This window comes from Hypanus sabinus, unplaced genomic scaffold, assembly GCF_030144855.1.
Source record: "Hypanus sabinus isolate sHypSab1 unplaced genomic scaffold, sHypSab1.hap1 scaffold_628, whole genome shotgun sequence".
Classification (NCBI taxonomy): Eukaryota; Metazoa; Chordata; class Chondrichthyes; order Myliobatiformes; family Dasyatidae; genus Hypanus; species Hypanus sabinus.
Genome location: NW_026781484.1, coordinates 268,262 through 285,445, shown reverse-complemented (window position 1 = coordinate 285,445; position 17,184 = coordinate 268,262). Strand labels below are relative to the sequence as shown.

At 43.4% G+C, this 17,184-nt stretch overlaps 1 protein-coding gene across 3 annotated transcripts; it reads left to right on the top strand.

Annotated features, from left to right (window-relative positions):
- The first annotated feature begins 1,749 nt into the window (after positions 1-1,749).
- LOC132389689 (zinc finger protein 239-like) lies at positions 1,750-16,944 on the top strand. 3 transcript variants are annotated; one of them, XM_059962244.1, is made up of 2 exons: positions 1,750-1,809; positions 9,711-16,944. In XM_059962244.1, exon 2 carries the CDS (start codon positions 10,117-10,119, stop codon positions 11,161-11,163), a length of 1,047 nt encoding a protein of 348 aa, XP_059818227.1. In that variant the 5' UTR covers positions 1,750-1,809; positions 9,711-10,116; the 3' UTR covers positions 11,164-16,944. The 3 variants fall into 3 exon arrangements, with proteins under 3 accessions (XP_059818227.1, XP_059818229.1, XP_059818228.1); XM_059962246.1 differs by lacking the exon at positions 1,750-1,809 and adding an exon at positions 2,247-2,266; XM_059962245.1 differs by lacking the exon at positions 1,750-1,809 and adding an exon at positions 2,976-2,997.
- Positions 16,945-17,184: the final 240 nt, after the last annotated feature.

The window sequence follows — 17,184 nt, the reverse complement described above, 5'->3', positions numbered from 1 at the left end:
ACTATCCACACGACCAATGCCTCTCATCATCTTATACACCAGCATGAATACCCTACATGATTGTCTCCGGGGCTGAACAAGACGATGAGCTCACTGTGGTTGTGACGTTGTTTAGGGCTCCGGAAGAAGTTGGTTAAACTCCTTCTTCCCCGCTCTTTTCAACGTTTTGGGTCATTTTCACAAATTTTAAAGGACTATGCCTCAGACAGCTTGGTTGTTGCAATGTTACGTACCAGCAGCAATAGATCACTAATGGAGTCTGGTTTCGATGTGAAAACCACTATCTTTATTAGTATCTACTGCCAAATATAAAAGATTAAACGAACGAACAGAAGTTAACAGTGTAATGCGTATATATAGCTCCCAAACTATCAAGCTTGGGAAACAATGCTTAATGTCTCCAGATGGTAACGTGGAAAAGTTTAGTAATCCACAGAATAAGTGAGTGAGGGGAGAGATTTGTAAATCCACACGATCATGTAGAGAGAAAGCAATTACGAAGAATTCCCACACACATTCCACGCTGGGTAAACAAAATAACAGTCGCCAATTATCCGTCGATTAGTTCCGAAATCCACTTAGAAATATCACCAGCTGACAGTGACAGGAATATCGTTTCCAGGTGGTTACCACAGGAACACTCGGATTCCAGGTAGGGGCCCACAAAAGTGATACCACAGGATACTCCAGCAAATCCACACATATGGATGATACGAACGAAGTGACAGTCACACATCCGTTGTGCACTGCGTGCCGATGATCAACCCGATCTTCTGGGCGTGAAGAGCTCCAACCTTAGAAGTGGCAAGCTGAAGGTCCAACAGCTTGTGCCTGTGTGTGTGTGTCTGTCTCTCCTCTCTCTCTCTCTCTCTCTCTCCTCTCTCTCTCTCTCTCTCTCTCCTCTCTCTCTCTCTCTCCTCTCCTCTCTCTCTCTCTCTCTCTCTCTCTCTCTCTCTCTCTCTCTCTCTCTCTCTCTCTCTCTCTCTCTCTCTCTCTCTCTCAGGCTGCCGCAGTGTGTGACTGACGTCACAGTCCCGCCTCACTCAGGCACTTAAAGCGACATTCACAGTGAACGAATCTGCGGTCTCGCAACACAATGCTCCACTAAATTCTGACAGCAGACTAGCGAGTGAAACTTCGAGTCAGAACCAAAGTGTTGCCAGCCTGAGTCGGGGCTTTGGGGCTCCAGAGAGAGATGGGGTCTAGAGTTTAAGAGGAGGAGGAAATCAAACCAGCAGGATTTGGCTACAAAAGAAAGATCAGAAACATTTGGAAACTGGTTGACCTAAAGAAATGTGGTTAATTTCTGCAAAACTCTGGTGGAAATCAACAGATCCGGAAGCAAATGTGGAGAGGAATAAATGGACAACGTTTAGGCCGCGCCGCTTCTGCACGCTTAGGCTGTGTGCTACGCTGCTTAGTTGCTGCTTGAACTACAGAGTTCCTCCAGCATTGTGTGTGTGTGCGTCGCTGTATTCCCAGCAACTGCAGAATCTCCTGTGTTTTATAACTGCATTTTACTTTGGCATATGATACACGTTGATATTGAGTATATTGTTTATGGGAGCCGCTTTCTGCGTTAAAACAGCTGCAGAATTTTCTATACACACACGAAAAAAATGAGGTATGTATATTGAAACAGTACCTGCAGAAATCTTTAATGGCAGGATGATTAACCATAAGGCAGTGCATTTAAAATTTCGCTTACTCTGAAGCACCGAACAAATGCGCAAGCGTCAGGGTTGATGACGTCCCCAAGTATCACGCATGCGCACAGTGCACAGAAGGCCTTGCAAATACCGGGTGCAGGTAAGAGCGATCCTCTACGTTTTTAAATAAACAGCGACTGAGGGACGATTCCTGTGAAATCCGGACACCCTCACCCGCAATCCCGGGACAGTCCTGCTCAATCTCCTCTCTCTCAGCCCCACGATCCGTACACGGGCCCCGGGGAGCTTCCGGCTGATGAGGGAATGGGAACCGATGGATCTCTCAGACAGAGCTGATCTCCAGCTATATAAATGCAAGGATCAGGAACTCGGAGAAAGGGAACAAAATCTTTTACATCACCAGTTGAGAAAATCACCTTTGTTCTTTCCTCAATCACAAACAAGAGAACATCTGCAGATGCTGGATTGCATCTGGATTGCTGGCAACACAAATTGCTGGATGAACTCAGCTTTAGTACACTTTTCCATAGATGCTCCCCGGCCTGCTGAATTCCTCCAGCATTTTGTGTGTGTTCTTGTTCTGGACTTTTCTACCGGTGAGAATATGTTTTGTCCCATTCTCTTTGGGTACATAATGATATCAAACACCTTTGTCCTGGGCAACAAGTAACTTTCACATCACAAATGAGACAGACTACTGCCCTTCCCTTCATATTCATTGGCTTTACCATCACTGTAAGTCACTTGGGGGAGACTTCAGGGAAAATATTTATGTAGAATACAGAAACTGGTGATACCTGTGTGCATTGTTGGTGATGAAAAATTGCTGGAGAATTTGCAAGGTGGAAGAAGTGGAGTTATATTTGGAAATCTGACTTTTTAAACATAATTTAGCAAGCAAACCCCATATGGACAGTATGCAAAAGCTTTGTTGAGAAAATCCTTCATTTCCGGTTACAAGCCTGCTACATAGTTTGTGTGAGAGTGCAGATGAACTGGACTGAACCCAGAGGAGATCAAAGTTCCTATTGACAGTGATTTGCTAGCTCATAAGATGAACACCTCTCTGTATAATACTCACTGTGCACATATTGTCACTGGCAACAAAATGCACAGTACAAGATTTATGTGCACACTGGTTATTCCAAATTAGAGGAGATATTAGAGGGAAGGAGGGGAGACATCCGGTGTCCCTGATGCCTTCACAGACAAGATGTGCATCCAGCTGCAGCTTGTAACCCTGCACTTTAAGGTGTTGGAACTTGAGGTAGATGAATTCCACATCATCCGGCAGTTGGATGTGGTGATGGATGTGACATGAAGTGAGGTGAGTTGCACCTAAGGTGCAGGGCACAGGAAACTGTGTGAGGGTCAGGAAGGGGAATGCGGTTAAATGGTCATCATTGAATAATCTTGTGGCCATCCCCCACAACAACAGGTAGACCACTTTAGAAAGTGTTATGGGGAGAATTAACTGGCAGAGGAAAATCAAAGGGGTGATAGGGGATTCGTTAGTTAGGGGGACAGAACAAAAGGCGACTAATATCTTAGGCTTGCTAGATGTAGCGTCGTGTGGGGGGGGGGGCGATATGATTAAAATAAGTTGTAGGGGGAATGAGAGCCAGAATGACAGAACAGATAGTGGAGAGGGTGAATCGAATTGAATTGACTTTATTACATAAATACTTCATAAACATGAGAGGGAGAAAACTACATTACATCTCCTTCTAAATCTGCAATGTGTAATTTATAGTAATTTATAACAGATAGTTTGTACATAGGACAGTCAATATAACATCGAAATGCAATTGTATCTGCATAAATTAATCAGTTTGATGACCTGGTGGAAGATGACATCCCAGGGCCTGTTGGTCCTTTTGCTGTGATACCGTTTCCTGGATGGTAGCAGCACGAACAGTTTGTGGTTGTGGTGAATTTGGCTCCCAATATCCTTTGGGCCCTTTTTACACACGTGTCTGTGTAAATGTATTGAATGGCAGAAAATTCAGAACTACGGATGCGCTGGGCTGTCCACACCACTCTCTGCAGGTTCCTGTGATTAAGGGAAGTACAGTTCCCATACCAGGCAGTGATGCAGCCAGTCAGGATGCTCTCAATTGTTTCCCTGTAGAAAGTTCCTGGGATTTCGCCCCATCCTGAACTTCTTCAGCCATCTGAGGTGAAAGAGGTGCTGCTGTGCTCTTTTCACAACACAGCCGGTATGTACAGACAATCTGAGATGCCTGGTGACGTTTATGCTGAGGAACTTAAAGCTGTTCACCTTCTCAACCGCAGATCCATTGATGTCAGTATCAACCGCAGATCCAATGATGTCAGTATCAACCGCAGATCCAATGATGTCAGTATCAACCGCAGATCCAATGATGTCAGTATCAACCGCAGATCCAATGATATCAGTATCAACCGCAGATCCAATGATATCAGCCTGTCTCCATTCCTCCTGTCATCCACAATCAGCTCCTTTGTTTTGGTGACAGTGCGGGAGAGTTTGTTTTCTTGACACCAGTCAGAATAATTGCTGGCAGAGTCAGCAATCAAATGGTTGAGCATGGGGCGATGAATGTGCTGAGCTGTGTATATCACAATGCAAGAAGCCTCGTAAGAAAGCCAGATGAGCTCAGGACAGGGGATTGTGATATTGTAGCCATTATTGGGACTTGTTTACACCCAACAGTCTGAGGAATTTAGAGGAACAAATTTGTAGAGAGATCACAGACCATGCCAAGGAACAAAGGATAATTCAGTAAGTGATTTTAACTTTCCATATATTGACTGGGACTCCCATACTGTAAAAGGACTAGATGGAGTAAAGTTTGTCAAATGTGCCCTTAGTACGTAGAATTCCCGACGGAGAAGTGTGCAATAAGCTGTTAGGAAATGATCCAGGGCTGCTGACAGAATTTAGTAAACATCATACCATGAGATTCAAAGTAAAGATGGAAAAAGAGAGGTCTGGACCACGGGTTGAGATTCTAAATTGGAGAACAGTCAATTTTGATGGTATCAGAAAGGATCTGACAAGTGTGGTTTGGGACAGGCTGTTTCCTGGCAACGGAGTATTTGTAAGTGGGAGGCCTTCAGAAGTGAAATTTTGAGGATATAGAGCTTGCATGTGCCTGCCAAAGTAAAAGTTGAAAGGTGACTGGTCCAGGGAACCTTGATTTTCAAGAGAAATTGAAGCCCCGGATATTTTGTTCCTCTAAATGCCTCAGACTGTTGGGTGCTACTGAGATCCATTAATGACTACAAATCACAATTCCACACACTGAGCTCATCTGACTTTTTTGTTGTCATCTTCTGTTAGGTTCTAAAAGCTTCCAAATAGTTTTTGCTCTTTTGTTTGCCCTCTGTTTGACTTTTATGTTGGCTCTGGCTTCTCATTCCAGCCACTGTTGTGTCCTCAATGCTTTCACTTCTTTGGGATATATTGATCACTCAGCTCTTGCTTGCATTTGCCCTATCTATACTCTCATGGTATTCTGTTCTTTTAACAAGTCGTCAATCCAGTGTATAATTTCTTTGTTTATGTTTGGAGCCTTTTTTAGGTGCATATGATGATGAGGGGCATTGATCATGTGGATAACCAGAGGTTTTTTTTCCCAGGGCTGAAATGGTTAACACGAGGGGGCATAGTTTTAAGGTGCTTGGAAATAGATACCGAGGCAATGTCAGGGGTAAGGTTTTTTTTTACACAGATAGTGGTCGGTGCGTGGAATGTATGCCAGCAGTGGTTGTCAAAGCAGATACAATAGGGTCTTTTAACAGCCTCTTGGATAGGTACATGGAGCATAGAAAAATAGAGGGCTGTGTGCGAGGGAAATTCTAGGCAGTTTCTAGAGTAGGTTACATGGTCGGCACAGGATTGTGGGCCAAAAAGCCTGTAATGTGCTGTAGATATCTCTGTTCTATGTGAAGGAGCAAAGCAACTTCGGTTATTCGCCGATCCTCTATTACCACCCCGTCACTAAAGATGACTTAATTATCTCTGCTAGAGCCCCTACAATTTCTGCTCTTGCCTCCCACAGGGTCTGAGGGAGCTCCGTTCCATACCCTGGAGATTTATCCACCCTAATCTGCCTCAGGATGGGAACCACCTCCTCTACTTTAGTGTGTACAGGGTCCATGATGTTAATGCTGCTTTTCCACACTTCCATTGACTTTGTATCCCATTTGCTGAGGAAACAGAGATGAAAGAAAATGAGGATCTCCCTCTCTGCTTTGTTTCCACACATGGATTGCCACGCTGGTCTTCCAGAGGACCAACTTTCTCCCTTGCAATACTTTTGCTCTTAATCTATCAGTAGAATCCCTTAGGATTATCCTTCATCTTTTCTGTGAGGGCAACCTCAGAATCAGAATCAGACTTTAATCGCCAAGTACCTGTACACACACAAGGAATTTACTTCCGGCAGATGTTGCCTCTCTGCTCATAACAATAATAATGATAAATATAAATGAAAATATAGATTATACATACAGGTAGTGCAATCCAAGTAATAGTTAGCCGACAGGTAACTGGTAGTCAACTGTTCAGCAAAGTGACTGCAGTAAGGAAAAAACTTCTCCAGTGCTTATTAGTCTTAGTCCGGAGGGATCTGAAGTGCCTACCAGACGGAAGCAGTTCAAACAGTCCGTGCGCAGGATGGGAGGAGTCCTTTATGATGTTCCCCGCCCTCTTCTTCAGCCTGGAAGAGTACAGGTCCACAATAGAGGGCAGGGAGGCTCCAGTGATGCGCTCGGCATCTTCTTTTAGCCATCCTGATTTATTTCTTATAGCACAGAACACTAGAGGGGAATTCTAGGCAGATTCTAGAGAAAGTTACATGGCTGTCACAACATCTTAGGCTGAATGGCCTGGAATATGCTGTAGATTTCTATGTTGAACAGCCAATTAACTGCTCTTCTTTAACCTGTGCAGGGTCCATGATTTTAATGCGGCTTTTCCACACTCCCATAGAATCTTTGTCCATCTCCTGAGTAAATAGAGATGAAAAATTATTTAAGATCTCCCCCATCTGCTTTGTTTGCACACGTGGATTGTCATTCCGGTCTTCCAGAGGACCAACTTTGTGTCTTGAAATCCTTTTGCTCTTAATCTATCTCTAGAATCACTGAGGATTATCCTTCATCTTTTCTGTGACGGCAACCTCATGCCTTCTTTTAGCCATCCTGATTTATTTCTTATGTGTTCTCTTCCATTTCTTATACTCCATAAGAAACTGCCTGTCGATCCCTGTTATGCAACTCCATTTTGTGCTTCACCAGGGTCTCAATATCTCTTGCAAACCAAAGTTCCCTACATTTTCTATCTTTAACTTTTATTCTGACAAGGAGATACCCGCTTTGTACTTTCAAAATTTTGCTTTGAAGGCCTCCCATTTACCAGGCACACCTTTGCCATAAAGCAGCCTGTCCCAGTCCACAGTTGCCAGATCCTAGTGTTGATTCCAGGTGTTGATCCATGCCCTGAACACATCCACCTTTCCTACGCTGCTCCTTGTATTGAAATATACAGGGCTCAGCATATTCACTGCACCATGCTCAACGTTTTCATTCCTGACTTTGAGGACTGAACAACAACTGTCTTCACAAACTCTCTCCACTATCTGTTCTGTTATTCAGGCTCCCATTCCCCATGCAACTTTGGTTTAACCATCCTTATCCTCACCTCCGAGCATGCAGCTCTATCACCCCTTTGGCTTTCTGCTTCCAGATCGATAAAAAGGAGGTGCATACCAGGTACAGGCAGATAGGAACAAATGGGGTACTTATGAAATACAGGAAATTCAAGTGAACACATATGAAAGAAATAAAAGAAGGCATGAGGTTGCCCCAGCAGACAAGGTGAAGGAGAATCCTCAGGGATTCTGCAGATATGTTAAGAGCAAAAAGATTGCAAGGGAAAAAAATTAATCCTCTGCAGGATCAGAATGATAATCCATATGAGGAGACAAAATAGATGTGGGAGATTTATTTTGCATCCGTATTGACTCAGGAGATGGACACAGATTCTGTAGAAGTGAGGCAAAGCAGCATCAACTTCATGGACCCTGTACAGATTACAGAGGTGGAGGGGTTTGCTGTCTTCAGGTAAATTAGTGTGGATCAATCCCAGGGCCTGATAAGTTGTTCCCTAGGATCCTGCGGAGGACAAGTGCTAAAACTGTCCGGGCACAAGCACAGATATTTAAATAATCTTAAGTGACAGGTGAGGTACTGGAGGATCGGAGGACAGCCGATATTGTTCTGCTGTTCAAGGAAGGCTCTAAAAATAAACTGAGAAATTGCACATTGGTGAGCTTGACATCAGTAGTGGGAAAGGTCTTGGAATGTTATGTGCAGGAACCTGATATATAAGTATTTGGATCGATGTGGACTGATTAAGGATAGACAGCATGGTTTTGTGTATGGTAGGTCATGTCTAACCAATCTTACAGAGTCTCTCGAGGAAGTTATCAGGAAAGTGGATGAAGAGAAGGCAGTGGATGTTGTCTAAATGGACTTTAGCAGGGCACTTGACAAAGTCTCATATGGGAGTTTGGTCAAGAAGGTTCAGTCACTTAGCGTTCAAGATGAGATAGTAAATTGAATGAGACACCGTCTTTGGGAGAAGTCAGAGTGTGCTAGCAGATGGATGCCTCTCTGACTGGAACCTGTGACTAGTGGTTGCCACAGGGATCAGTGCTGGATCTGTTGTTGTTTCTCATCTATAACAGTAATCTGGATGATAGTGTGGTTAACTGGATCATCAGATTTGTGGATGACACCCAAGATTGGTGGTGTAGTGGACAGTGAGGAAGACTATCATGGCTTGCAGTGCGAACTGAATCAGCTGGGAAAATGGTTTGAGAAATGGAAAATGGAATTTAATGCAGACCAGTATGAGGTGTTGCACTTTGGTATGACCTACCAAGGGAGGTCTTTCACAGTGACTGGTCGGGCATGGAGGAGTGTTGTAGAAGAAAGGGACCTGGGAATACAAGTCCTTAATTCACTGAAATTGGTATCACAGTTAGATAGAGACGGAAAAAAAGATTTCAGCCCAATGGACTTCATGAACCAAAGTACTGACAAAAATAGATGGATTTCATGTTCACTTGTAGAAGACGTTGGTGAGGCCTCATTTAGAGTATTGTGTGCAGTTTTGGTCACCTGAATACAGGAAAGATGTAAAAGAAGTTCAGAGATTTCGGAGAAAATACACAAGGATGTTGCCAGGTCCGGAGGACTTGGGTTATAACGAAAGATTGAACAGGTCCGGACTTTATTCCTTGGAATGTAGAAGATTGAGGGGAGATTTGATTGTGATAGAGGGGCATAGATAGTGTAAATGCAAGCTGGCTTTCTCCACTGAGATTGGGTGGGATGACAACTGGAGGCCAAGGGTTAAGGGTGAAAGGTGAAACGTTAAGATGAACATGCGGGGAAACTGCTTCACACAGACAGTCATCCGGGTGTGGAATGAGCAGCCAGCACAAGTGGTGCATGCGAGCTCGATTTCAACATTAAATAGGTTTGTGTAGGTACCTGGATGGTAAGGGTATGGGATTGGGCAATTTAAATAGTTCAACATAAACTAGATGGCCCAAAGGGCCTGTTTCTGTGTTGTAACTTTTTATGACTGTGACAAGAACCTGAAATAATACAAAAATTCACTCTAAATCCTTTTAACAGACGTGCGGACATCTCAGCAGGAATTTTTTATATGATGTTAAAACTATGGCACTTTAAGTTAATGATACATAAAAGAAAATCCCAGTTGCATGAGGGAATAATACCAATGGAGAGAGTCAGAAATGGCAGAAATGCCCCATTCTTATAGAGACAGGAAGAGCATCAGAGAATTGATGGTCATTCCAGATACCAGCACTCTGCCCAGTCAGGAGATGATTTCTCTGTCCAACTTGTGTTTAACCTCACTGTAACAGTGTGATACCAGGTCAAACCTTGGTAACTCAAGTAATTTCAACTGAAATATTGTCCTAAACCCATTGATGGATTTTGCAAATCTTTTTACAGGTTAAAAACGAGAAGGAATTTGTTGCTGGGAATCTCAAAAACGACACGCCAGTTTTGCTGTCACTGTCTAGATATTTAAGAAGTGGAGCAAGGGATTCACTCGATCATCCTTCCTGCTCAGACTGTGGAATGGATTCACTCGGTCAACTGACCAACCGGCATACCCGTCATTTTACACAAGAGAAAGGCCGTTCACTTTCTCAGACAGTGGGAATGGATTCACTCGGTCATCTTAACTGAAGGTACATCAGCAAGATCACACTGGGCAAGGCCACTCACCTGTTCTGTGTGTGAGAAGTGGTTCACTCAGTTTTCCCACCTGTGGACACACCAGTCATTTCACACCAGGCAGAGGCTGGTCATCTGCTGAATTTCTGGGAAAGGATTCACTCAGTCATCCGACGTAATGGCTCACCAGCGAGTTCACACCAGGGAGCGGCCGTACAACTGCTCAGTCTGGGGGAAGAGATTCACTCACTTGTGCAACCTACAGAATCATCAGCGAGTTCACACTAGGGAGAAGCCATTCACCTGCTCAGACTGTGGGAAGGGATTTACTCAGTCATCCAGCCTACTGAGTCATCAGCGAATTCACACTGGGGAGAGGCCCTTCACCTGCTCAGAATGTGGGAAGGGGTTCAGTCAGTCATCCCAACTACAGAGTCATCTGCGATTTCACACTGGGGAGAGGCCGTTCACCTGCTCAGAATGCGGGAAGGGATTCAGTCAGTCATCCCACCTGCAGAGACATCAGCGAGGTCACACTGGGGACAAGCCGTTCACCTGCGCAGTCTGTGGGAAGGGATTCACTGATTCATCCACCCGGCAGAAACATCAGCGAGTTCACACTGGGGAGAAGTCGTTCACCTGCTCAGAATGTGGGAAGGGATTCACGGATTCATCCTGCCTACTGGTACATCAGCGAGTTCACACTGGGGAGAAGCCGTACACCTGCTCAGAATGTGGGAAAGGATTCACACAGTCATCCCACCTGCAGAGACATCAGCGAGTTCACACTGGAGAGAAGCCATTCACCTGCTCAGACTGTGGGAAGAGATTCACTCAATCTTCCACCCTACAGGCACACCAGCGAGTACACACTGGGGAGAAGCCGTTCACTTGCTCAGTCTGTGGGAAACAATTCACTCTGTCATCTACCCTACTGGTACATCAGCGAGTTCACACTGGGGAGAAGCCGTTCACTTGCTCAGTCTGTGGGAAACGATTCACTCTATCATTCCAACTACTGAAACACCAGCGAGTTCACACAGGGGAAAGGCCGTTTGCCTGCTCAAAATGTGGGAAGAGATTTGCTGGATCATCCAACCTACAGAGACACCAGCGAGTTCACACTGGGGAGAAGCCGTTCACTTGCTCAGTCTGTGGAAAGGGATTCACTCAATCGTCCCAACTACTGGCACACCAGTCAGTTCACAATGGGGAATGGCCATAGTTATGAATCCTCGGGTTTCGTTTGCTTTGGACTATCATTTTAAGAGAGAGAGAGAGATTAAGAAGGCGAATCAGTCTGGCTTGCAGCTTGTTTACATCGCTCACGGCTTGTTTTGTTTTAACCAAGGACACAGACACTCAGAGTCATTCGGAGACGAAGGAGGCAAAATGGAAGGATCGAAACAAGGGAACCAGTGGCCAAGGGTCACTGTTTGGAATTTCCCTATGCCCACAAGGGTGGGTTAATTATCGATTCAGCGTACATGAAATGTGTGGTTGTTACCTTGTTTGATCCATAGGAGTGGATCTGATTTGGGGTACCCTGTGAAGACTGCTGATGTGTTAACCCTTGCCTGGGTGTGGTGTGGTTATTCACTTGAAGCAGATACCCCTTCTGACAAGTCACCTTCGGTGATAAATTATACGTGGGTTTGGAACGACGACAAATAAAATTTACAGCGACTGTTCTCTCGTTTTACAGCCATGGAACCTGTGGAATTCGACATAATTGCATTCTCTCAACATTTACCATGGATTACAAATATCTCTCTCATCACCTATTCTGTGGTTGAACTGAACTTTCATACTTTGCCATCTCAAGATTCCAAGCCTTGTTTCCCCCGAGCTCAATAGTTTGGGAGTTTTATTTACACACATATATACACAAAACACTGTTAACTTTTGTTTATCTTGCTTATGTTACTATATTACAAGTAGATCCTAATAAAGATAGTTTTAACATCAAAAACAGACTCCAGGTATAGTCTATTGCTGCTGGTTCATTTCTAAAACGTTATGATTCGTAACAAAATTGGGGCCTGCATCCAGTATATGAACAGATTTGGGGGTGTATTCATTAATTATCAATTTCATCCCTTTTAATTTATTTGTGTGTGGAAAATCAGCAGCAATGGATGCTGACCAACCTCTGAGGCATTAGAGGACGCCAGAAGGATTGAGTTGTTGAGCCTTGCTAGAAGGTTAAAACTTGCTAAGGTGAAATTGACAATGAGGAGGGCACAGATGCAGAGGATAACAGCTGATCATTATGTATCTGCGGGTGTGTTTAAAGTGGAGGAGTTGGAGGTGTTTCCTGAAAGTAAACCTCGTGAGCTTGAGCTCCAGTACAAGTGAGAAAAATTAAACTGGCTGCGGAAAAGCAGAGGCAGTTTGAGGCTAGAGAGGCAGAAAAACAGAGAAGAGGCAGAAAAATAGAAGGAGGAAACAGAAAGACAGAGGCTGTTCGAGCTGCAAAAGATAAAGAGGTTGCAGCAAAGGAGTCTAGTGTTAGTCTCTGGTGATAAATTTGACGAGAGTTGGGAAGTTAAATTGGTCTCTCCATTTGATGAGGCAGAGATTGATAAATACTTTCAGCATTTTGAGAAGATTGCTCAGAGTTTAAAGTGGGTTGGCCTCTTCTCATAAAAAGTGTAATTCAGGGGAAGGCTCAGGAAGCTATTCTGCTTTGACAATTGATGAAGCAGCTGATTATGACCTAGTGAAACAGGCTATGCTCAAAGCTTATGAGTTGGTCCCAGAATCATACAGGCAAACGTTTAGAAATTTGAGGAAATCTGTGAACCAGACTTATATGGAATTTGCTTATGAGAAGTTTGTGTGTGTGACCGCTGGTGCAGATGTAAAAATGTGAATGATGATTTAACAGCTTGAAAGAATTGGTTTTAATTGCAGAATTCAAAAGGTGCGTCCCTGATGACATAAAGATGTATGCCTGTGTTCTGTATGTTGAAGCACCAAAAAACCCACAGGGTTCTGAACATTCTATGGAAGCTTAGTTAAAGTCTGAGGGGTCTGACCGTGTTAAGAAGGGATTTGATCATTTTATGTCAGATGGATTTGTATTAGTAAAGGAAGGGTGAAGCCCATTTCCAGTGAAAATTCTTCGAGATTAAAATTCTTTGAGTTACTGGGGCTTCTCAGCCACTTATATCAGACAGTGCTCTAAAGTTTGGTGATGAGACTGACACTGCTGAGGTAAATCTTATTAAAGGCATTGGGGGCGGCATGGTTTCTGTGCCATTGCACAAGGTAACTTTACAGTCAGGGTTGGTTTCGGGACCTGTTGAGATCGGATTATGCTCCAGTTTACCGGTGGAAGATGTTACTTTGCTGTTAGGGAATGACCTGGCAGATGGTAAAGTTGTTCCTGCAGTGAAGTTAACAATTAACCCAACCACTGACGACCCACAGATGGATTTTAACATTTATCCTTCCTGCACAGGAACTCGAAGTATGGCTAAAAAGTCTGCTGACGCAGACGAGTTTATCTCAGAACAGAACCAAGACCCTGAGATTGAAGCTTTAAAAGAAACGGCTCTCTCAGATGATGAGATTAAGAAAGTGCCAGTAGGATATTATCTCAAGGATGGATTGTTAATGAGGAAGTGGGCCACCTGCTACACCAGCGAGTGAGGAATGGGTAAGTGTTCACCAAGTTGTAGATCATGAAGTTTATAGGGCTGAAATTTTAACTTTGACCCACCGTCTACCCTCAGGTGGCCATTCTGGAGTGAATAAAACTGTAAACAGGATTATGAAATAATTCTACTGGCCTAATCTGAGGAAAGATGTGACCTTTTGCAGAACCTGTCACATTGGTCAAGTTGTGGGTAAACCTAATCAGGTCTTCACAGTGCCCCACTGCAGTCTATATATAACTGCATTTGGTAAACCCTTTTCCAAAGTTATAGTGGATTGTGTTGGCCCATTGCCAAAGACTAAAGCTGGCCATCATTATCTGCTGACTATTATGTATACTGCATTCAGATTCCCAGAGGCAATACCTCTCAGAAATATTAAAGCTAAAATTGTGGTGAAGGCTCTTACCAATTTTCTTATTTTAGTTGTTTTGCCTAAAGAAATCCAGTCTCATTAAGGAAACAATTTTACATCTGGATTATTCCAGCAGGTAGTTTATGAACTGGGAGCTTAAAAAATTACATTGTCTCGTACCATCCAGAATTACAATGGGTTCTAGAAAAATTTCATTAAACCCTCAAAACAATGATTACGACATAATGTGTTGCACACCATCTCTCTCTCTCTCTCTCACTCCATTCTTTGTAAAGGCTTGAAAAATACATCATCTGACGCACGCACGCACAAGCCGAAAAAAAGACATACTGTGTTGAAAATGGAAAAGTCTGGGATGAAGGAACATATTTGCTCTTGTTCGCAGTAAGAGAATTGGTACAGGAATCACTGGGTTTTAGTCAATTTGAATTTGTATTTGGTCATCGAGTGAGGGGACGTTTGTTCTTGTTAAATGGAACAGTGGATTGATGCGGATGTGCATGTTAACCTGTTAGACTAAGTTTTGAAGTTCAACAGTGAACTACGTCAGGCCTGTAGTCTAGCGAGATAAAGCTTAAAGATTTCTCCAAACAAAATAAAGTGTTGGTTTGCTAAGCGGGTTTACGAAAGAAAATAACAGGTGGGGGATAAGGTGCTGACTTTATCTCCAATGTTGACAAATCCACTTCAGGCAAAACTCAATGGACCGTGTGAAATAGTCGCTCAAATTAATAAGGTGAATTATGTTATCAAAGCACCCGACTGACGTAAACTTAACAGGTGGTACAGATAAATATAATAAAGCCTTATTTTGACAAGCAGGCACCATCTGTGAGTGTTGTTGTCAAAACATATGAATCTGGCAAACCTGAGAATGAAACAATCGACTCGTCTGAGACTTTTTACAAGCCAAACATTGTCCAAGTTAGGCTAATGAACTCGGTTGTTCTAGAAAATATTGATAACAGGTTGGCTCATCTGCAGCCAAAGCAACAACAATAGCTGAATGAATTAATTCTGAAGGTTAAAGATGTATTTCCCGATGTTCCCAAGCAGACCACAGTCGCAGTACATGATGTAGAGATTGGTCAAGACAAACCGATTAAACAACACCCATATTCACGAACGTAGAGAACTGTAAATAGGCTGAGCAGGAAATTGAAAATATGCTGGAAAATGGTATTATTAATCCTTCAGCATCAGATTGGAGTTCACCCTGCGTTATTGTGCCCAAACCTGATGGTAGTGTTCGATTTTGCACTGATTATAGGAAGGCAAATGCAGTAACGAAAACAGATGCCTATCCTGTCCCTAGGGTGGATGATTGCATCAATAAGGTTGGAAAAACTGAATTTCTTACAAAGTTTGATCTGTTGACAGGGTATTGGTGTGTTCCATTGATGGAGAGAGGTAGAGAAATTTCTGAGTTTGTAACACCTTCTGGGTTGTATGAATACAATGTCTTGCAGTTTGGAATGAGAACTGGTCCAGGAACATTCCGGAGAATGAATGACTCTGTAATTCATGGGTTGGAACACACAGATGCCTTTATTGATGACTTAGGCACAGGGAGTGACACTTGGGAAGAGCATATCTCTGCAGTAGAAAAGCTGTTTGACAGGCTTTCCCAGGCCAGCCTTACAGGTAACTTGGCTAAGAGTGAATTTGGGCATGCCATTGTGACCTGTCTTGGCTATGATGTAGGTCAAAGCAAGTTGGCTCCTGTTCGGGCAAAAGTCCAGGCAATTTCTCAAGTTCCTATTCTGACTGGTAAGAAGGCTCTTAGGAGGTTTCTGGGAATGGATGGATATTATCGTAAGTTCTGTAAAAACTGCTGCTATCGCTCTTCCTCTGACTAATCTCCTGAAGAAGGGTGAAAAGTTTGTTTGGACCGAGCCTTGTCAGGAGGCATTTGGTCGATTTTAAGTTATTATGTGAGATTAGGCCAATCAATGTAGTGCTGTCAGCAAATTTAATTAGCCGATTGGAGCTGTGGGTGGCAACACAAGTCATGGGTGCACAGAAAGTAAAAGAGAGGGACAAAGAGACAACCCTGTGGGTTATGTGTGCTGAGGGTCAGAGAGACAGAGGAGATGGAGCCCACTCTTACTACCTGCCGGTGACCTGACAGGAAGTCCAGGATCCAGCCACACAAGGCAGGGTGAAGGCCGAGGTCTCTGAGCTCCTTGTCGATACTTCACGCCTTTGTATGGCTACTGCTCTGCCCATGACTGCAAGGAACTGCAGAGAACTTTGGAGAGCAGAGAACATCAGAGAAACAAGCCTCCCCTCCATGGACTCTCCCTACACTTCCCCTCCCTCAGAAAAGCAGGCCATGTACACAAAGAAGCTCATAACCTGGACATTGTTGCTGCAAACCCGCTCCCACATTGGCGGAGAGATACAAAAGCCTTAAAGTGCATAACACCAGGCTGAAGGATGGCTTCCTGTCTGCAGTTATAAGCCAAATGAATGATAAAATGGACTCGACCACACAATGTTACTCGACGTGACCCTGCACCATATGTCTATCTGCACTGCACTTTCTCTGCAGCCATAATGCGTTGTTACAGTTATTGTTTTTATCGTATATCAGCTCGATGTACCGTTGTAATGTATCGATCTGTGTGGATGGTACATCAGGCAAAATTTTCACTGTATCTCTGTACATGATGATAATAAATAAATTTCCATATTTTAATTGTGTGGAAATATTAGACAGACTGAGCTTCTGCTCTGGAAGCTCAGAAGGAAACTGAACTGTTGTCATTTCTGTGGAAAGCAAATATATGGAAAAGGCATCAATCTCACATTACGATCTGCGGTAACTGGGATCAGCTGACCGGTGGTGGGTCCCCCATATCAATATCAGAATCAGGTTTAATAGCACCGACATGTGTCATGAAATTCGTTGTCTCTGCGACAGCAGTAGAACCTAATTCTTAACAAAAGATTTTAACAATTGAGATTTAAAGTAAGAATACATATATATAGTGCAAAAATAGAAAAAATAAAAATGTAATAAACTATTTTAATTGTGTGGAACTATTTCACTGACTGGGTTGTTGCTTTGGAAATTCTGAACTGAAGCTGAACTAAACTTTACACATTTATGAGAAGCTCAGAGAAATACAAATGGCTAAATTCTCACATAAACGGGTCAGACACCCAGAAACATCGGCTGCACTCCAGCACGTTGAAACAGTGA